General features: G+C 33.6%; 1 protein-coding gene across 1 annotated transcript in view; it reads left to right on the top strand.

Moving 5' to 3' along the window:
* Positions 1–14,435, top strand: part of AGPAT5 (1-acylglycerol-3-phosphate O-acyltransferase 5) — a 74,555-nt gene that overhangs the window by 20,031 nt on the left and 40,089 nt on the right. The window contains exon 4 of the mRNA XM_027840413.1: positions 6,161–6,250. Within this exon, the coding sequence (XP_027696214.1) occupies positions 6,161–6,250 (90 nt within the window). The remainder of the gene's footprint in view (positions 1–6,160; positions 6,251–14,435) is intronic.

The following is a 14,435-nucleotide window of genomic DNA, read 5'->3' as shown; positions in this document are numbered from 1 at the left end:
GCTTCTTTCTAATTTTACATGTAGATCTGAAAGAATTTTAAAATGTAGTAAGTTTAAAACTTTAAAGTGTATAAAAGATAAAAGTGATTTTGAAGGTGTCATATTTCACATAATATTATCTTAAGAAATAAAATGGTAAAGGAAATAATGCTCTCCAGGATTATATATTCCTTAGTAATTAGTCATTAATTCCTTATGATCTTTCTCTCATTTTATAAAGTGTAACTGTCCATGTTTTTATTTTTCCTGCTAAAATTATTTGACATTTAAAATTTTCTCAAGTATGAAAGTGGTCTTATTATGTGAAAATAATCATAAGGTATGGGTCATGTTGTAGTAGAGGGATATTTTAAAAATAGTTGAAGGATATAGATTTCAGATAAAAATTCTATGGTATAGTCTTAAAGATGTCAGACTAGAAAGGATTTGCATTATTACCATGGATAATATATACCCGCATTAGTTTGTGTCATCCATCAATTTAATTATCTGTTATAAGTGTTTTGGATTTATATTTTATTTTTTTTTCATTCATTTTGCTTTACTATGTATTTTTCTCTTTATTGCTCTGTTTACACATCCCCAAATTTCTTGAAATTAAAACCCATATTATCTTACTGGCAAATAAAAGCGATTGTGTGTGATGTGTAAGCTGTTGACTTCATCAGACTGGCAAAAGGGGATTCATGACAAAAAAGATTTAAGAACCCCTGCTTTAATATTCTTAGGTAATAAAGCAGGAACTAAATATGTACTGATAGAGGAACTTTAGCTCTTGAGAGTCCCCTCAGTGAGCGAATAGTCGAAGGTCTACACCAAAAAAAAAAAAAAAAAGTATGTGTGTCTCTTTATTGTGTGTATATATATTTTAAGAAAAACCATTACTGACTTTGAGACTTTATAACAGGTTCATATTGATACATCTTATTTAGCAACAGGTGTTATTTTTTTTATAATAAAGACCTATTATTTTCATTCACACTTACTGATAAACCCAAAACTCATTTTATGAAAAGTTCTCAATATAATGGATATATAAACAGAATTTTGCTCTGAATTTTATAATTTATAATTTATAAATTCTTTGACCTGCTTTATCTATATGGAATTTGACTAAAATAATTTTTTTTTATTAGAAATAGGAATCAAATAAGGGAAATAACAGAGACTGGTAATGAGATTTTTCAAGACAAATCAAATTGGCTGGGACAGTTTTATCTAATGAGTTATCTTAAGATTTTAGGACAAAATTGTCAAAGGCCAAAAAGAGGTCTCAATAATAATTTACTAAATCTATTTTATATCTGCTTCGCAAATAATGTCTACTATTACACCAGAGTTTTTACTCACTTCTTTCCTATTACAAGTTATTTCATATCTCCTTACTCACTGTTTTTAGCTCTTAAGTACAAAACTCCCATTCTTTCTATTTATCTTTTATCATCAGCGAGTACAAAGATTATGATGTATAATCAAAGAATGTCATAAACATTGATGATCACCCAGCCCATTGCCGCAATTTCACTTATGGAAACAGTCTGCAAATAATACAGTTGAGCTTATATAGGTTTTTCAATGACATTTAAAATTAATGTAATTTTAATAGCCTATTGCTTGTAGGTATGTTAATTTTTTTAAAAGATGCCTAGGGTTAATTAATAGATGCTGTTATATTTGTAAATTCTTTGTTGTTTTTGTCCAAACTTTCATCACTGTGGGGTTAACCTTCCTTTTTTCCTTACGCTTATCAATGACAATATCTTGTATTTATATAGTGCTTTGTGGTTAAAGAGTGTGTATGCATGTATGTGTGTATATATCTGTGTGTGTGTATATATACACACATGTACATATATAGACATATTTAAAACAACCCTATGAGGTAGATAATGTCATAGTTAGCAGTGATGATAACAATAACTACTTATATTTAAAGTGTATTCTACAGAGTTCTTTTTAGGAATCTCATATTTAACCATCACAGCAATCCTGTGAAGTAGGTATTGTTTAAGTGTTATTTACTAGTCAACTAGCATTTATTCAGCATTACATACAGGCATTGTGCTAAGTAATGAGGTTATAGAGAAAGGCAAGAAACAGTCCCTGCTTTGAAAGGAGTTACTATCAGTCTAATGGGAGAGACAACATGCATACAACTGTATACAAACAAGATAAATAGATATTTATCTATGCACACATACATACATACATACATACATACATACATACATACATGACAAATTAGGGATAGTCTCAGAGGTAAGGAGGGACTGGGGAAAGCTTCTTAAGTGGGACATTAGCAGAGACTTAGAGGAAGGCCAGGGAAGCTAGAAGGTAGAGATGAGGAAGGAGAATATTCCGGGCTTGGGGGACAGAAATTCTGTCTAGAATTGGAGTGTCTTGTCTGAGGAACAACAAAGAAGCCAGTATTAATGGGTAGTAGAGTATGCTAAGAGGAGCAAAGGTAGGAGGGGGCCAGGTTGTGAAGGGCTGTAAAATGATATAATATAATGGAGTTGATTGAATAGAGGGGTAACATGAGGCAGCCAGGTAGTGCAGTGGATAGACTGCCAGACCGGGAGTCAGGAAAATCAGAGTTCAAATCCAGCCTCTGACACTTACTAGCTGTGTGTCCCAGGGCAAGTTACTTAACTCTGTTTGGCTTAAAATAGGCTGGAGAAGGAAATTGCAAAGCACTCCAGTATTTTTGCTAAGAAAACCCCAAATGAGGTCATGAAGAGTTGGAGACAACTGAAAAATGACTGAAGAGCAACATGGTCTGACTTGTACTTTAGAAAGTTCAGTTTCACAGCTGAATGCAGGATGGATTGGAATGGGGAGAAATTTGAGCCAGATAGACCAACAGGTTATTGGAATAATCCAGTCATGAAGTGATAAGGTCCTGTCACCAGGGTGGTGGCAGTGTCAAAAGAGAGAATGGGATATATACAAGCGATGTAATACTAAAGGTAGAAATGACCCAGATTTGACAATTGAATTAAATTATGGGGAGGTGAGAGTGAAGAGTTAAAGATAATGCCTAGATTTTGAATCTGTGTGACTGGATGGTGGTGCCCACGAAAGAAATAGGGAAGTTAGGAAAAGGGGATGGTTTGAGGGAAAAGATAACAATTGCTGACCTCCCACTGCTCATTAAAAATCAGAAGTGGTGGGATTAAATCCTTATAACAAATAAACATATATGTCAAGCAAAATAAATCCAAATAGTAAGCCATATCCAAAAATATGTCTTTTTATCTTGTGTTTATTACCTCTCTGTCAGGAGGTAGGTAACGTGTTTCATCATAAGTCCTCTGGAGACATGATTGTTCATTGCAGTGATCAGAATTCTTAAATCTTTTAAAAGTTTTTCTTTCTAATTTTGCTATCCTTGTATAAATTGTTATTCTGATGCTGTTCATTTCATTCTGTATCCCTTCATACTACCCAGGACTTTCTGAAATTATTTTTTTGATTGCTTCTTACAGTGCACTAATATTCCATCACATTCATATACCACACTTTGCTTTTCCATTACTTAGTTGTCTACCACTAAGTTTAAGTATTTCTCGTTCTCCCCCCCATTTTTAATCCCCCTTCAAGACTAAGAACTATGTTTTGCTTGAGTATTCCCTCCCTAGTATTATCCTCCCTCTAAACCCCTCTGCTGCCCCCTCCCTTTTCCCCTTGTTTCCCTGTTGAATTTGCTGTACTTCTATATCAAACTTTATATGATAGTATACATGTATTCAACAGTCCTTTGCTGATTGTGGATGAATGAGATTTATCTAATGCCCACTTTCTTCACTCCTTCCTCCATGTTTGTATATTCTTATGCATTCCATTTATGAGGAATAGCAAGTTATACCCTCCTTTTCCCTTCTACATTCTTACTCTCCTCTTGAATCCCTCAGAATAGAAACACTTTATCTCTTAGGACTTTTTTTTTTTACTCCTTGAATGCACTTTGAAAGCATTACTGTACTGAAGAGACACTTCTTTCTTTTTTTCCCTGTTAACATGTTAGCACTCCATCATCCTACAACTCTTTCTTACATAAATTTACCTTTCCAAGTCTTTCTGGGCTTTTGTGTTTGTATTTCAAAGTTCCTTTTCAGCTATAGTTTTTTCAGAAATGCTTGAAAGTTCCCTCCTTCTATAAAGGTCCATTTTCCTCCCTATAGGTTGTATTCAGCTCTCCAGGGTAGGTCATTCTAGCTTTGTCTTTTGGAATATTATAAGATCTCTTGAATATAATGTAAGCTGTCCAATCTTGTGTGAGCCTTCTGAATGATTGCAGTATCTTTTCTTTGGGGGAGCTCTAGATTTTGTCAATAGCATTCCTGAGACTTTTCCTTTTGAGAATCCTTTGAGGAGATGATTGGTGGATTCCTAACACTTTAAACTTGATCTCTGGTTCTAATAGACCTAGGCAGTTCTAATTTGTGATTTCGTGTAACATAGTGTCAAAGCTTTTTTTTTTTAAACATGGTTTTTAGGGTGTCCAGTGATTCTTGATGATCTCTCCTTACTCTGTTTTCCTAGTCAGTTCTTTTTTTTTTAAAATTCATTTATCTTACTTCTTCCAGCAATGTAGGCCAGTACCTTTTGTACCATGAACTGTCTTAGAGAATTGCCTAAAGCAACTTTCCAGTCTACACCATGTTGGTTCATATAAATAGCAATATTACCATATTGATAAAAAAAATTCTACAAAAGCCCTTATTTATGCACTGTATAAACAATGATAAAATAAAGATTAAGAGTTACATGATATTTAAGGTTTATGTATGTGGGAGGGTTGTCTTTTGAAAAACTGAAATTTTCCTTGTTTAAAGCAACAATTACTATGTAGGGTTTTTATGTATATCTTTAACACTATCCATTAATTTTTGCTGTCTTGGGGCTTGTCTCCAACATAATAGCACCTATTCTTATCCTTAAACAGGACCCAAATCTGACTGCTTCCTCAACTCTGCAAGCTACCAACCTCTTCACTGCCCATCTACTCCCAACTGCATGTCATGATCTTCAGGATACCTATAACTCCTGTATGACACTAAGAATAGCCAGAGATCAGATGGTTTTGAGAAAATTGCTACCTCCCCTCAAGCACAAGGGTTGCTCCTTGCCTTTAGGAGAGATCCTTCAGAGGCCAGATTCTGTTCTGAGTTAGTGATTTTTGAGTAAGAACCCTGATTTGTTCCCATGTCCACCTTAACTACTCCTCCCCTTTTTTTGTTTTTGTATGGGATAAATTGAGGTGTATGGAAGAAGCAGGCATGAGTGGGATATGACCCATTACAGATCTTATATCTTTTTTTTTCTTATCCATTCTTTTCCCAAATTTATCTGTTTCTAATAAAGAGCATCACCCACTTTCTGGTCATCTAAATTTATAACCTTACTGTCATCTTTGACTCCTCATTTTCCTTCATTTCACGTATCTGGTCGGTTGCCATATCTTCTACTCATAGAGCCACAGCTCTAATTCAGGCTCTTTAACATTCATCATCTGGACTACTGGCATATATAATCATATACAGATTTTTACTAAGTATGTCCTGGTTTTAAATCCCACCTCTGATACTCACTGGCTGTGTGATGGTTAATTTCTCCACTGTGTTCTTACTTGTAAAATAATGCCTACCTCATAGGATAGTTGTAAGACTGAGATGAAATAATTTGTGTAAAGCATTTTGTAAACCTTAAAGCACTATATAAATGTGAATTGGAATTTCTTCTAATGTTATATTTTGAAAAGGACAAAGTTGGTTGAAAATGCCAGTTACTTTAAAAGGGACCTTAATATAAAAAATAATTCATTCCTAAGCATAAATAGAAAAAGAAATACTGCTACTGACTAGAACTGAAAGTTTTGTCTTATTTAAGCATTAAATTGTTCTTTGTATCAGCTCATTCTGTTTAATATCCATTACTTAATGTAGTGCTATAGAAACTATATTTGGCTATACATGGAATTGTTGATTTAAGAATAATGTGTAAGGGATACTAAGAATTTCATAGTTCTAGTATCATAAGAAAATTGTTTTTATTGTTTTGGTATATATAAAATTTGTTTTCTCAACACTATCTTTTGAGTGCTGAACATTTGAATTTTAAGATGAAATAATTTCTTTTTAAATTTTCTGTGTTTAAGCATGGAGGAATCTATGTAAAACGAAGTGCCAAATTTAATGAAATGGAAATGAGAAACAAGCTACAGAAGCAGATGGATGCAGGCACTCCAGTAAGATTATGCTATGTTTTCCCTTTGTTAATGTAATTATTATTTGCCTATGATCCACTATGTTTTAATTGAAGAAACCTTTTTTCTCAAATTAGTGTAAAGTTCATATTGATTTTAATTAAGGAGGTTTCATTTTTTGACAGTTCTTATTCAATAGATAACCAGTATTAGATTTAGTTACATATTTTGTAGTCTTTCTATTCAGTGCATTTTTGTTAGGGTCATGTATAGATAAAATGATAAACACAAAATGGATGGACAAAGGTTTTATTCATCTTGATTATTATTAAGATTAATATGAAGCAATCAATTCAGTGATTAGTATTAACTAAAAATATGGCTAACATTAACATTTTAAATTTTATTTCTTTTATTCAGTGCACAAATATGGTATAGACTTAGTAAAAACTAAATGACCTTCTGCCTTTCAATAGTAAACCTTTTTGTGTTGAGCATAGGTTTTTTTTAAAAATTGCATTCATTGAATTGTCTGAAAGTTGTTTCAGGATTCATAAATTTACAAACATAAAAACATACTAATTCATTTTTAGCAATATTTTGTAATGGTGTGACTTTGCTACCAAAAAAAATTTCAGTAATTTTCCTTTAAAAGTATATTGTTACCAAATGATTTTTTCCCATGACTTTAGAACCAAAGCTCAACGATTGTAGTTGTCATATTTTGATTTGTTCTTTTTATACCCACACCCCCTGTCTATATATATCCCTTCTAAATTTGATTTGTTCTTGATGTTATAATGTAGTATAACTTTCTGACCAACTGATTCAAACTCAAGTGATAGATTGCAGGTAATTTTTTTTTTTTTTTTTTTTTGCTGAAGCAATTAGGGTTGAATGACTTGCCCAGAATCACACAGCTAGTGAGTGTTGTATGTCTGAGGCTGGATTTGAACTCAGGTACTCCTGACTCCAAAGCCAGTGCTCTATCCACTGCACCACCTAGCTGCCCTGACTGCAGGTCATTTTAAAGAAGATTATTTTAATGTAGTCTAGTGAATCATGAATCAGTTTATAATATTGATAAGTTCGTATTTTTGTCTTACCATAAAACCCTGTTATTACTGAATGTTTTTGCATTTACACACATGAAAGCTTTAAAAATATAAATGTACTTGGTGTTGGAAACTTGGGAATTCTCTGTGAGGGGACTTCCTTTACCAATGTAGATCAGCATCTATTCCACAATACAGTATTAGATAATTGCCTAGAATACTATGAGACTAAGTGACTTACCCAGGGTCACCTAGTCAGTAAATGTCAGAGGTGGAACTTGAACCCAAGTTCTCCTGACTTGGAGGCTAGTTCTCTAGCCACTATACCACATAGGCTGTTCATAAGTAAGCAAAATCAAAATTTTTTTTATTATAATTTAACAGCTAGCAAAATTCGTTTCTATATGTGAAACCACTAAGTGACTACCGTAGTATTTTAATAATAATGTGTAGTTTGTTTGTTTTTTTTAAATTAAATGAGTTTTCTAATTTCCATTGCTTTTTGTTTCTCTACCTTAGGGGGGAAAACCCAATTTGAACTTAGAGTTATTCTAAGGAAAAGGTCATATGTGACTGAATATTATTCATATTCCTTTCCCTATAGTTTTGTTTATACTGTGTTATACCTTTATCTCACTGAAAACAAATTTGGTTGTTCCTCAGCTAAAGTTAATTTGCAAGAAAATGGTTATAATGCCACCTTTTAAAGAAGAAAAGATTGTTCCTTTGCTTTCTTAAAGTAGAGGTGATTTAGTTAGTATGATATGTGTGTAGTTTTATGTAGCATGATATGGTTGTGGTTTGGTGATACGTGGATTTATCAAAACTGAGATTGTGTAGAAAGAATTCAATGATCGGTTAGTCTACCTGCTTCTAATCATAACTAAATCATTTCAGGAAGATAATGACGTATTCTTACCTTTTCTTTTTTCTACACTCTACCTTAGGTAACCAATTTTGTAACATTTTTTAGTAATAAAGGAAATTTTTTGAAGAAAGATTATCAATCACTCCTGCTTTGGAATGACATAACAGAATGTCATTACAACCCCCTTTCCTATAATTTGAGGCCAGATGAAGGGGATTTAGATGTTCTGCCATGATCTGAAATGACCTTTAGATTCTATGTAAGATTACTTTGACATCTGAAACCAAAATGCAGTTTGGGGTTTATTCTTCAGTAGGCCTTATTATCCAGAATCATTTAGGTTGTCCCGTTAAAGCAAACCTATTGTTTTATTGCTAGAAGCTAGGGTCTTTTGAGTGTCTTTGAGAGCTGAGTTGGTGACTTAGCATTACATTGGGCTTCCTGGCACCACTATGGATAGAGACACAGATTACTTCAGTGTACTTTGTTTCAGGATTATACTGGAACTAGACTAGCATCAGTACCTAGGATAAGCAGTTTTAAGATGCTTATTATATTTCATGTTAAAATAATGTAATTTTTGTCTATTGCTCCTGGTTCAGTGAAAATATGTTAGCTGGTTTATGTTTTCATTTAAAATAGTATATTTAAGATTTAATATATTTAGATAGTTTATATATTATATATGTATTTAATATATTTAATATAATAGTATATTTAAGTCATTCCTTAAGCATAAACTTTAAAAAATTTTATTTAGAAGTGTCACACAGCTGGTATTTCACTTTAGTATATTCTTTGATTTTAAGCACTACTTACTTATTATGTTGCCACTGTAGATATGAGTTTAGTAAGGCAATGCACTAGTTCAAAGTCTTGAGCCTCTTGAGGACATGCCAGCACTAGGTGCCAAATTAGTATTGCCTCAAATTAGGCCATGCCACCAAGAATAAAGAAGGTAGTAATTAGAATAGGGAATTCTGATTTTTTAAAGATTTATTTTTAAGGGAAGAGTCTAATACTTTAAGTATTTTAAGTAGTGCTTTATAGGCATATGTGGATAGACTGCTGAACCTGAAGTCAGGAAGACCTGAGTCCAAATTCTGTCTCAGACACTTGTTATTCAACCTGAGGCAAATCACTTAACCTCTTGTTGCCTCTGTTTTCTCAACTTTCAAGTAAAGATAATTCTAGTAACTAACTCCCAGGATTGTTATGAGCATCAAAGGAGATAATATTTGTAAAGCATTTAGCACACTGCCTACCACATAGTAGGTGTTTAATAAATATTCTTTCCCTTCATTACCCCCTTAAAAGCTTATTTTGTACTATCATGTGCAGATGTATTTACACTCATACATTCATTATAAGTACGTAGTCTATCGGACATATAGGAGGTGAACAAACACTACTGATGTCATGGAAAAAAGGTAGGATTTTGTTTGTGTATACACACATATATCTTATGTATATGATTAAGATTGTTTTCCCCCAAAGAATCTGGTTTCACTGGGCCTTTTATTTAAAAAGAAATACTATAAGGCACTTCTCAGGACTTTGTTTTTCCACCTTCAATCTAGATTAATAATCACTCTTTTACGTCTTCAGCCTCTATTCCTTATCTAGGTGCTAGTTCTTGTCCTTTTGTATACAGTCTTTAGATTCTTACCGGTTTCCTACAAATTTTGTTAACTCAGTTTTGACAGATACCTTTCAAACAGAAAAGAGAAATATTAATAACATTAATAGAATTAATCTCTTTAGATTACTTTGCTTCTTTTATAAATTATAATAAAGTTATTTTAGTTTTATAATAGGTCTCTAAGTCTTTATTGGTTCACTAGCACAGCTTGGATTTTAGATTACCTTAAGCAATCATACCTTGCTCCTTAAGTCTTACGCCTTTCGGCAAGAGGAATTCAGCAAACACTAAACACCTAAGTGCAAGGAACTGTTCAGTGCTGGAGATGCAAAGATGAAAATGGGAGTCTGTTTCCTAAAAGGAACTTGTATTCTCTTGGGAAGTAGAGTGGATATAATATGCAGATACATAAGTAAAGTATAAGATACAGAATGCCAGACAAAGCATTGGAAGAGAATTTGAGGTGGGAAGGAGCTTTAGCAATTGTGTGAGGGCCAGAGGAGTTTGGGAAGGCTTTGTGGAGAAGGGTATTTCCTGACTAAGCATTTAAAAAAGATAAGGATCTTGAATGACTAAGATGAAGGAATGAATTCCAGGCTTTGGCAGAGACTTATGCTAATGCCTAAGCAGAGATTGGCATGTCATGGAACAGAAAGTAGTCTAATTTGATTGGAATGGAAAAAACTATGAAGAAAATCATCTTAAATTAGGCTGGAAAGGTAGGTTGGAGCCATATTTTGGAGTTCTTAAATTTTAAACTGAGGAGTTTGTGTTTTATTCTAGAAGCAAGAGGGAACACAGTAAGGTTTTATGATCAGAGTAGTAACGTGCTCAAATCTGTGCCTTAGGAAAATTATTTTAGTTGTATGGAGGATAGATGATAGATGAAGAGGAAATATGAAAACAGGGAGACCAATTAGAGGGCATATTGTGGTAAAGGCAAGTATCAATAAGAGAGTCTAGATTTTGATGGCTATGTGAGTAGAGGGGTTGGCTGTGAGCAGATTTATGGAGGTAGACTGGATAGCCTTGGCCAATGACTAGATAGGGACTTGAGGGACAGCATGGTATTCAGTGTATAGTTAATTCTTTTGCCTTTGTCAAAGGAAAATATTGGAGCTATTCCCATTTCCCTGATTATTTTGTGAAATAGGTCAGATATACTAGAAAAATAATAGGAGTTAATTAAACTGAGTGTTCTGGACTTAATTGCTAAACTAGATGGATATTTCTGATCTCTCCCCTCCTCCTTCTCCCCTAAGTGAAAGTGACTCTTTGGATTCAATTTTTCACAGAACTTTGGGTAGATCTTTCTTTTGCACTTATCCTAGTCTTCCTTTTTTCTTATTTGTGTATTTTTTTTTCCTTTCTTGGGTTAAACTCCTTAAAAGTAGGGCATGTGTTATATTTATTTTAGCATTCTCAGTAGAGGCAGTGAAATGGCAATGGATAGAACACTAGGCCTAGAGTCAGGAAGACCTGAGTTCAAATCTGGCCTTAGGTACTTAATAGGTGTGTGACTCTGGGCACTTGTAAAATGGGAATAATAACAGCACCTATCTTGCAGAGTTGTTGTAAGGATCAGATGAGATAATAGCACATGGAAGGCATTATATAATGCTTCTTCTTTTCCCTTCCTAGCACACTGCAATGTACACATTAGGTTTTTAATAAATATTTATTGAATTGAATATTGATGAATTCTTTTGTTTTTGTATTTTCAGCATGTAGCACAGTGCCTGACATAGTGTGTGTTTCATAAATGCTAATTGATTGTTTTCAGTGCTTAATTAAATCAATTCTGTTACATGTCCTTTTTCCAGAAGACATCTGAGCTGTGCTTCCATTTAGCTGTAATATATCTTTCAGTTTTGTTTATGTTGAAAGTCTCAATATGAACCTGATTCAGTTTCTCTAACTCTTGGAACCATAGGTCTGAAGCTAAAGATGAAGCTAGCTGGTGCAGGAGTCAGGTAGACCCAAGTTCAAATCCAGTGTCTGATACTGAATAGCTGTGTGACCCTGGGCTAGTCACTTAACTTCTGTCTGTTTTAGTTTCCTCATCTGTAAAATGGGGATAATAATGGTACCTACTTCCCAGGATTATTTTGAAGATGAAATAATATTTGTAAAGTGTACACAGAGTAGAATCTTAATAAATGCTAATTCCCTTTCCTGCACAATATTTCTGAAATCATTTAGTTCAGTTTCCCTTACATTAAAGATGAAAAAAGTGAGGTCTAGAGAGGTTTGAGTGAATTGATCAAGGTTACACAGCTGGAAAGTAGCAAAGACATGATTTTAACCTTTAAAAAATTTTTTTACCCTAAATATAGGGCTCTTTCCATTATAGGAATATGATTTTGTTGATTATTGAATCCAGATTAGATTTTAACAGTACCAGCCATTATGTTAATTTTTGTAGTTGGCCTAAAGGATGGGATGATTGGTATCACCTAACAGAAACAGGGAAATTAAGTTTTGATTGGTGTTCATAATGATCATTCTAAAATATTCTAGATTTCCTGAAATTCCTTAATAACAAAAATAAACTATGTTTAATATATATGTATGATACACATATGTGTGTATGGATATCTGTTTCTTTGACAATTATAATATATGTTACCAATGTGTATATGCTTTTCTATATATGATAATGCTGTCAAAGAACATTAATATTATGCCCTATAGTTTGCTGTTATTTTTTGTCTAAACCTTTTGAAGAAGATGTCAAAACTGGTATAATTCCCTTGTGTTTTCTAATATATCTTTCATACCTCAAGACTTTTTGAGGTAACATTTAGAAGACTGTTCAACAAGGAAAGGATGATAATATGTTAAAATACAGTTTGGGTTAACACTCCAGAATAGCCAGTTCCTTCTTCTAGACTACTGCTTCAGGGTTTGAAAAGGATTTCCTACCTGCAATTAATACCTTCACCGTGTATGTCAGAGACCCCTGCTTTTAGGTTGGTCTGTGCAACAATTGCTTAGGTGGTTGGGAGATGATGATAACATCTAGACCAGAGTTAAGTTTTGCTATCACACTTAATCCATTTCTCTAGGATTAATCCACTTCCCCAGGAAAGGCCTTTTGTCCTCAACCTATCCCACCTTAAACCTTTAAGTGTGACTTTTTTTCCCTTTAGGTTAGAGAAATGTCTTAATATTTTCAGTTTTACTGAAGAGGAGGTTTTAAAAAATAATATTTCCCCCTAATTACATGTTAAAACAATTTTTAAACTTTTTTTTAAGTTTTGAGTTCTAAATTTTATCCCTCCTTTCCTTCCTCCCTTCCCCCTCACTGAGATGTTAGGCAGTTAAATATAGGTTATACGTGTGCAATCTTGTAAAACATTTCCATATTAGTCATTTTGTATAAACAGACTCAAACGACAACAACAAAAAAAATGAAAGAGAAAAGTGAAAAATAGCATGCTCCAGTCTGTATTCAGACAATATCAATTCATTCTCTGGAGGCAGAAAGCATGTATGCTTCATCATGAGTCCTTTGGAATTATATTGAATCATTGTATTGCTCAGAATAGCTAAATGATTCACAGTTCTTCATTGTACAATATTGCTGTTACTGTGTACAGTTTTCTCCTGGTTCTGTTCACTTCACTTTGCATCAGTTCATGCAGGTCTTTCCAGGTTTTTCTGAAATCATCCTGCTTGTCATTTCTTATAGCACAGTAATACTCCATCACAATTATATACCACAACTTATTCAGACAAACACCAGTTGATGGGCATCCCCTCAATTTCCAATTCTTAGCTACAACAAAAAGAGCTGCTAAAAATATTTTTGTACAAATAGATCCTTTTCCCTTTTGTTGATCTCTTTGGGATGCAAACCTGGCAGTGATATTGATTTTTAAAAATATGCTTCCCAAGTACTATACTAGCCAGTGTACTTGATTTAATCAGAATGTCTTTTTCCCAGTGGCATTAGAAAATAGTTACCAAATGTGTGTATGTAATCTATATATGTGAAATATATGTAACATGTGTATATATATAATATGATATAGGCGTATTATGTATATGTATATATAGTTACATATAATGAATGCAAACTCTTTGAATAGGCCATCAGTGAATGAATTGCTGATTTATCTGATAATGCTAGCAATTTGGGAACAACATCAAGGAAGACTTCAAGGCTTAACATGGGTGTTTATTATTGCTGTTAGTCATTCAGGATATAGAAGTATTTGAAAGATGGATTTCCTTGTCCTTTTGGGAAAACATTATAGTGCATGACTAAAGATGAGTTTGGGCACAGAAAACATGAAAGCTGTGTTTACTAGGGCACAGTGAGAAAGGTAAGAGCTTGGGTGGGTCTGTAAACATTCTCTATGTGAACCTAATGGTGATTCTACATGCAAGTGAATCAGAACAAATTGCATATCATTAAACTCAGAATTTTTTTTTTCCTTTTAGGCAATGGGGGTTAAGTGACTTGCCCAGGGTCACACATTTAGTAAGTGTCAGGTGTTTGGTCTGAGGCTGGATTTGGGTCCTTCTGACTTCAGGGCCGGTGCTCTATCCACTGCGCCACCTAGCTGCCCCTTTGTATTGTGCTTTTAAGAAGATTGGGATAGAGCTAAATATATATCAACTCTTGAGATAGACCAATAAATAGAAATAGTTTGA

Source organism: Vombatus ursinus, unplaced genomic scaffold (assembly GCF_900497805.2).
Source record: "Vombatus ursinus unplaced genomic scaffold, bare-nosed wombat genome assembly UNPS02014841.1, whole genome shotgun sequence".
Classification (NCBI taxonomy): domain Eukaryota; kingdom Metazoa; phylum Chordata; class Mammalia; order Diprotodontia; family Vombatidae; genus Vombatus; species Vombatus ursinus.
Note: the sequence above shows the minus strand (reverse complement) of the source record. Positions and strands in the feature narration are given on the sequence as shown.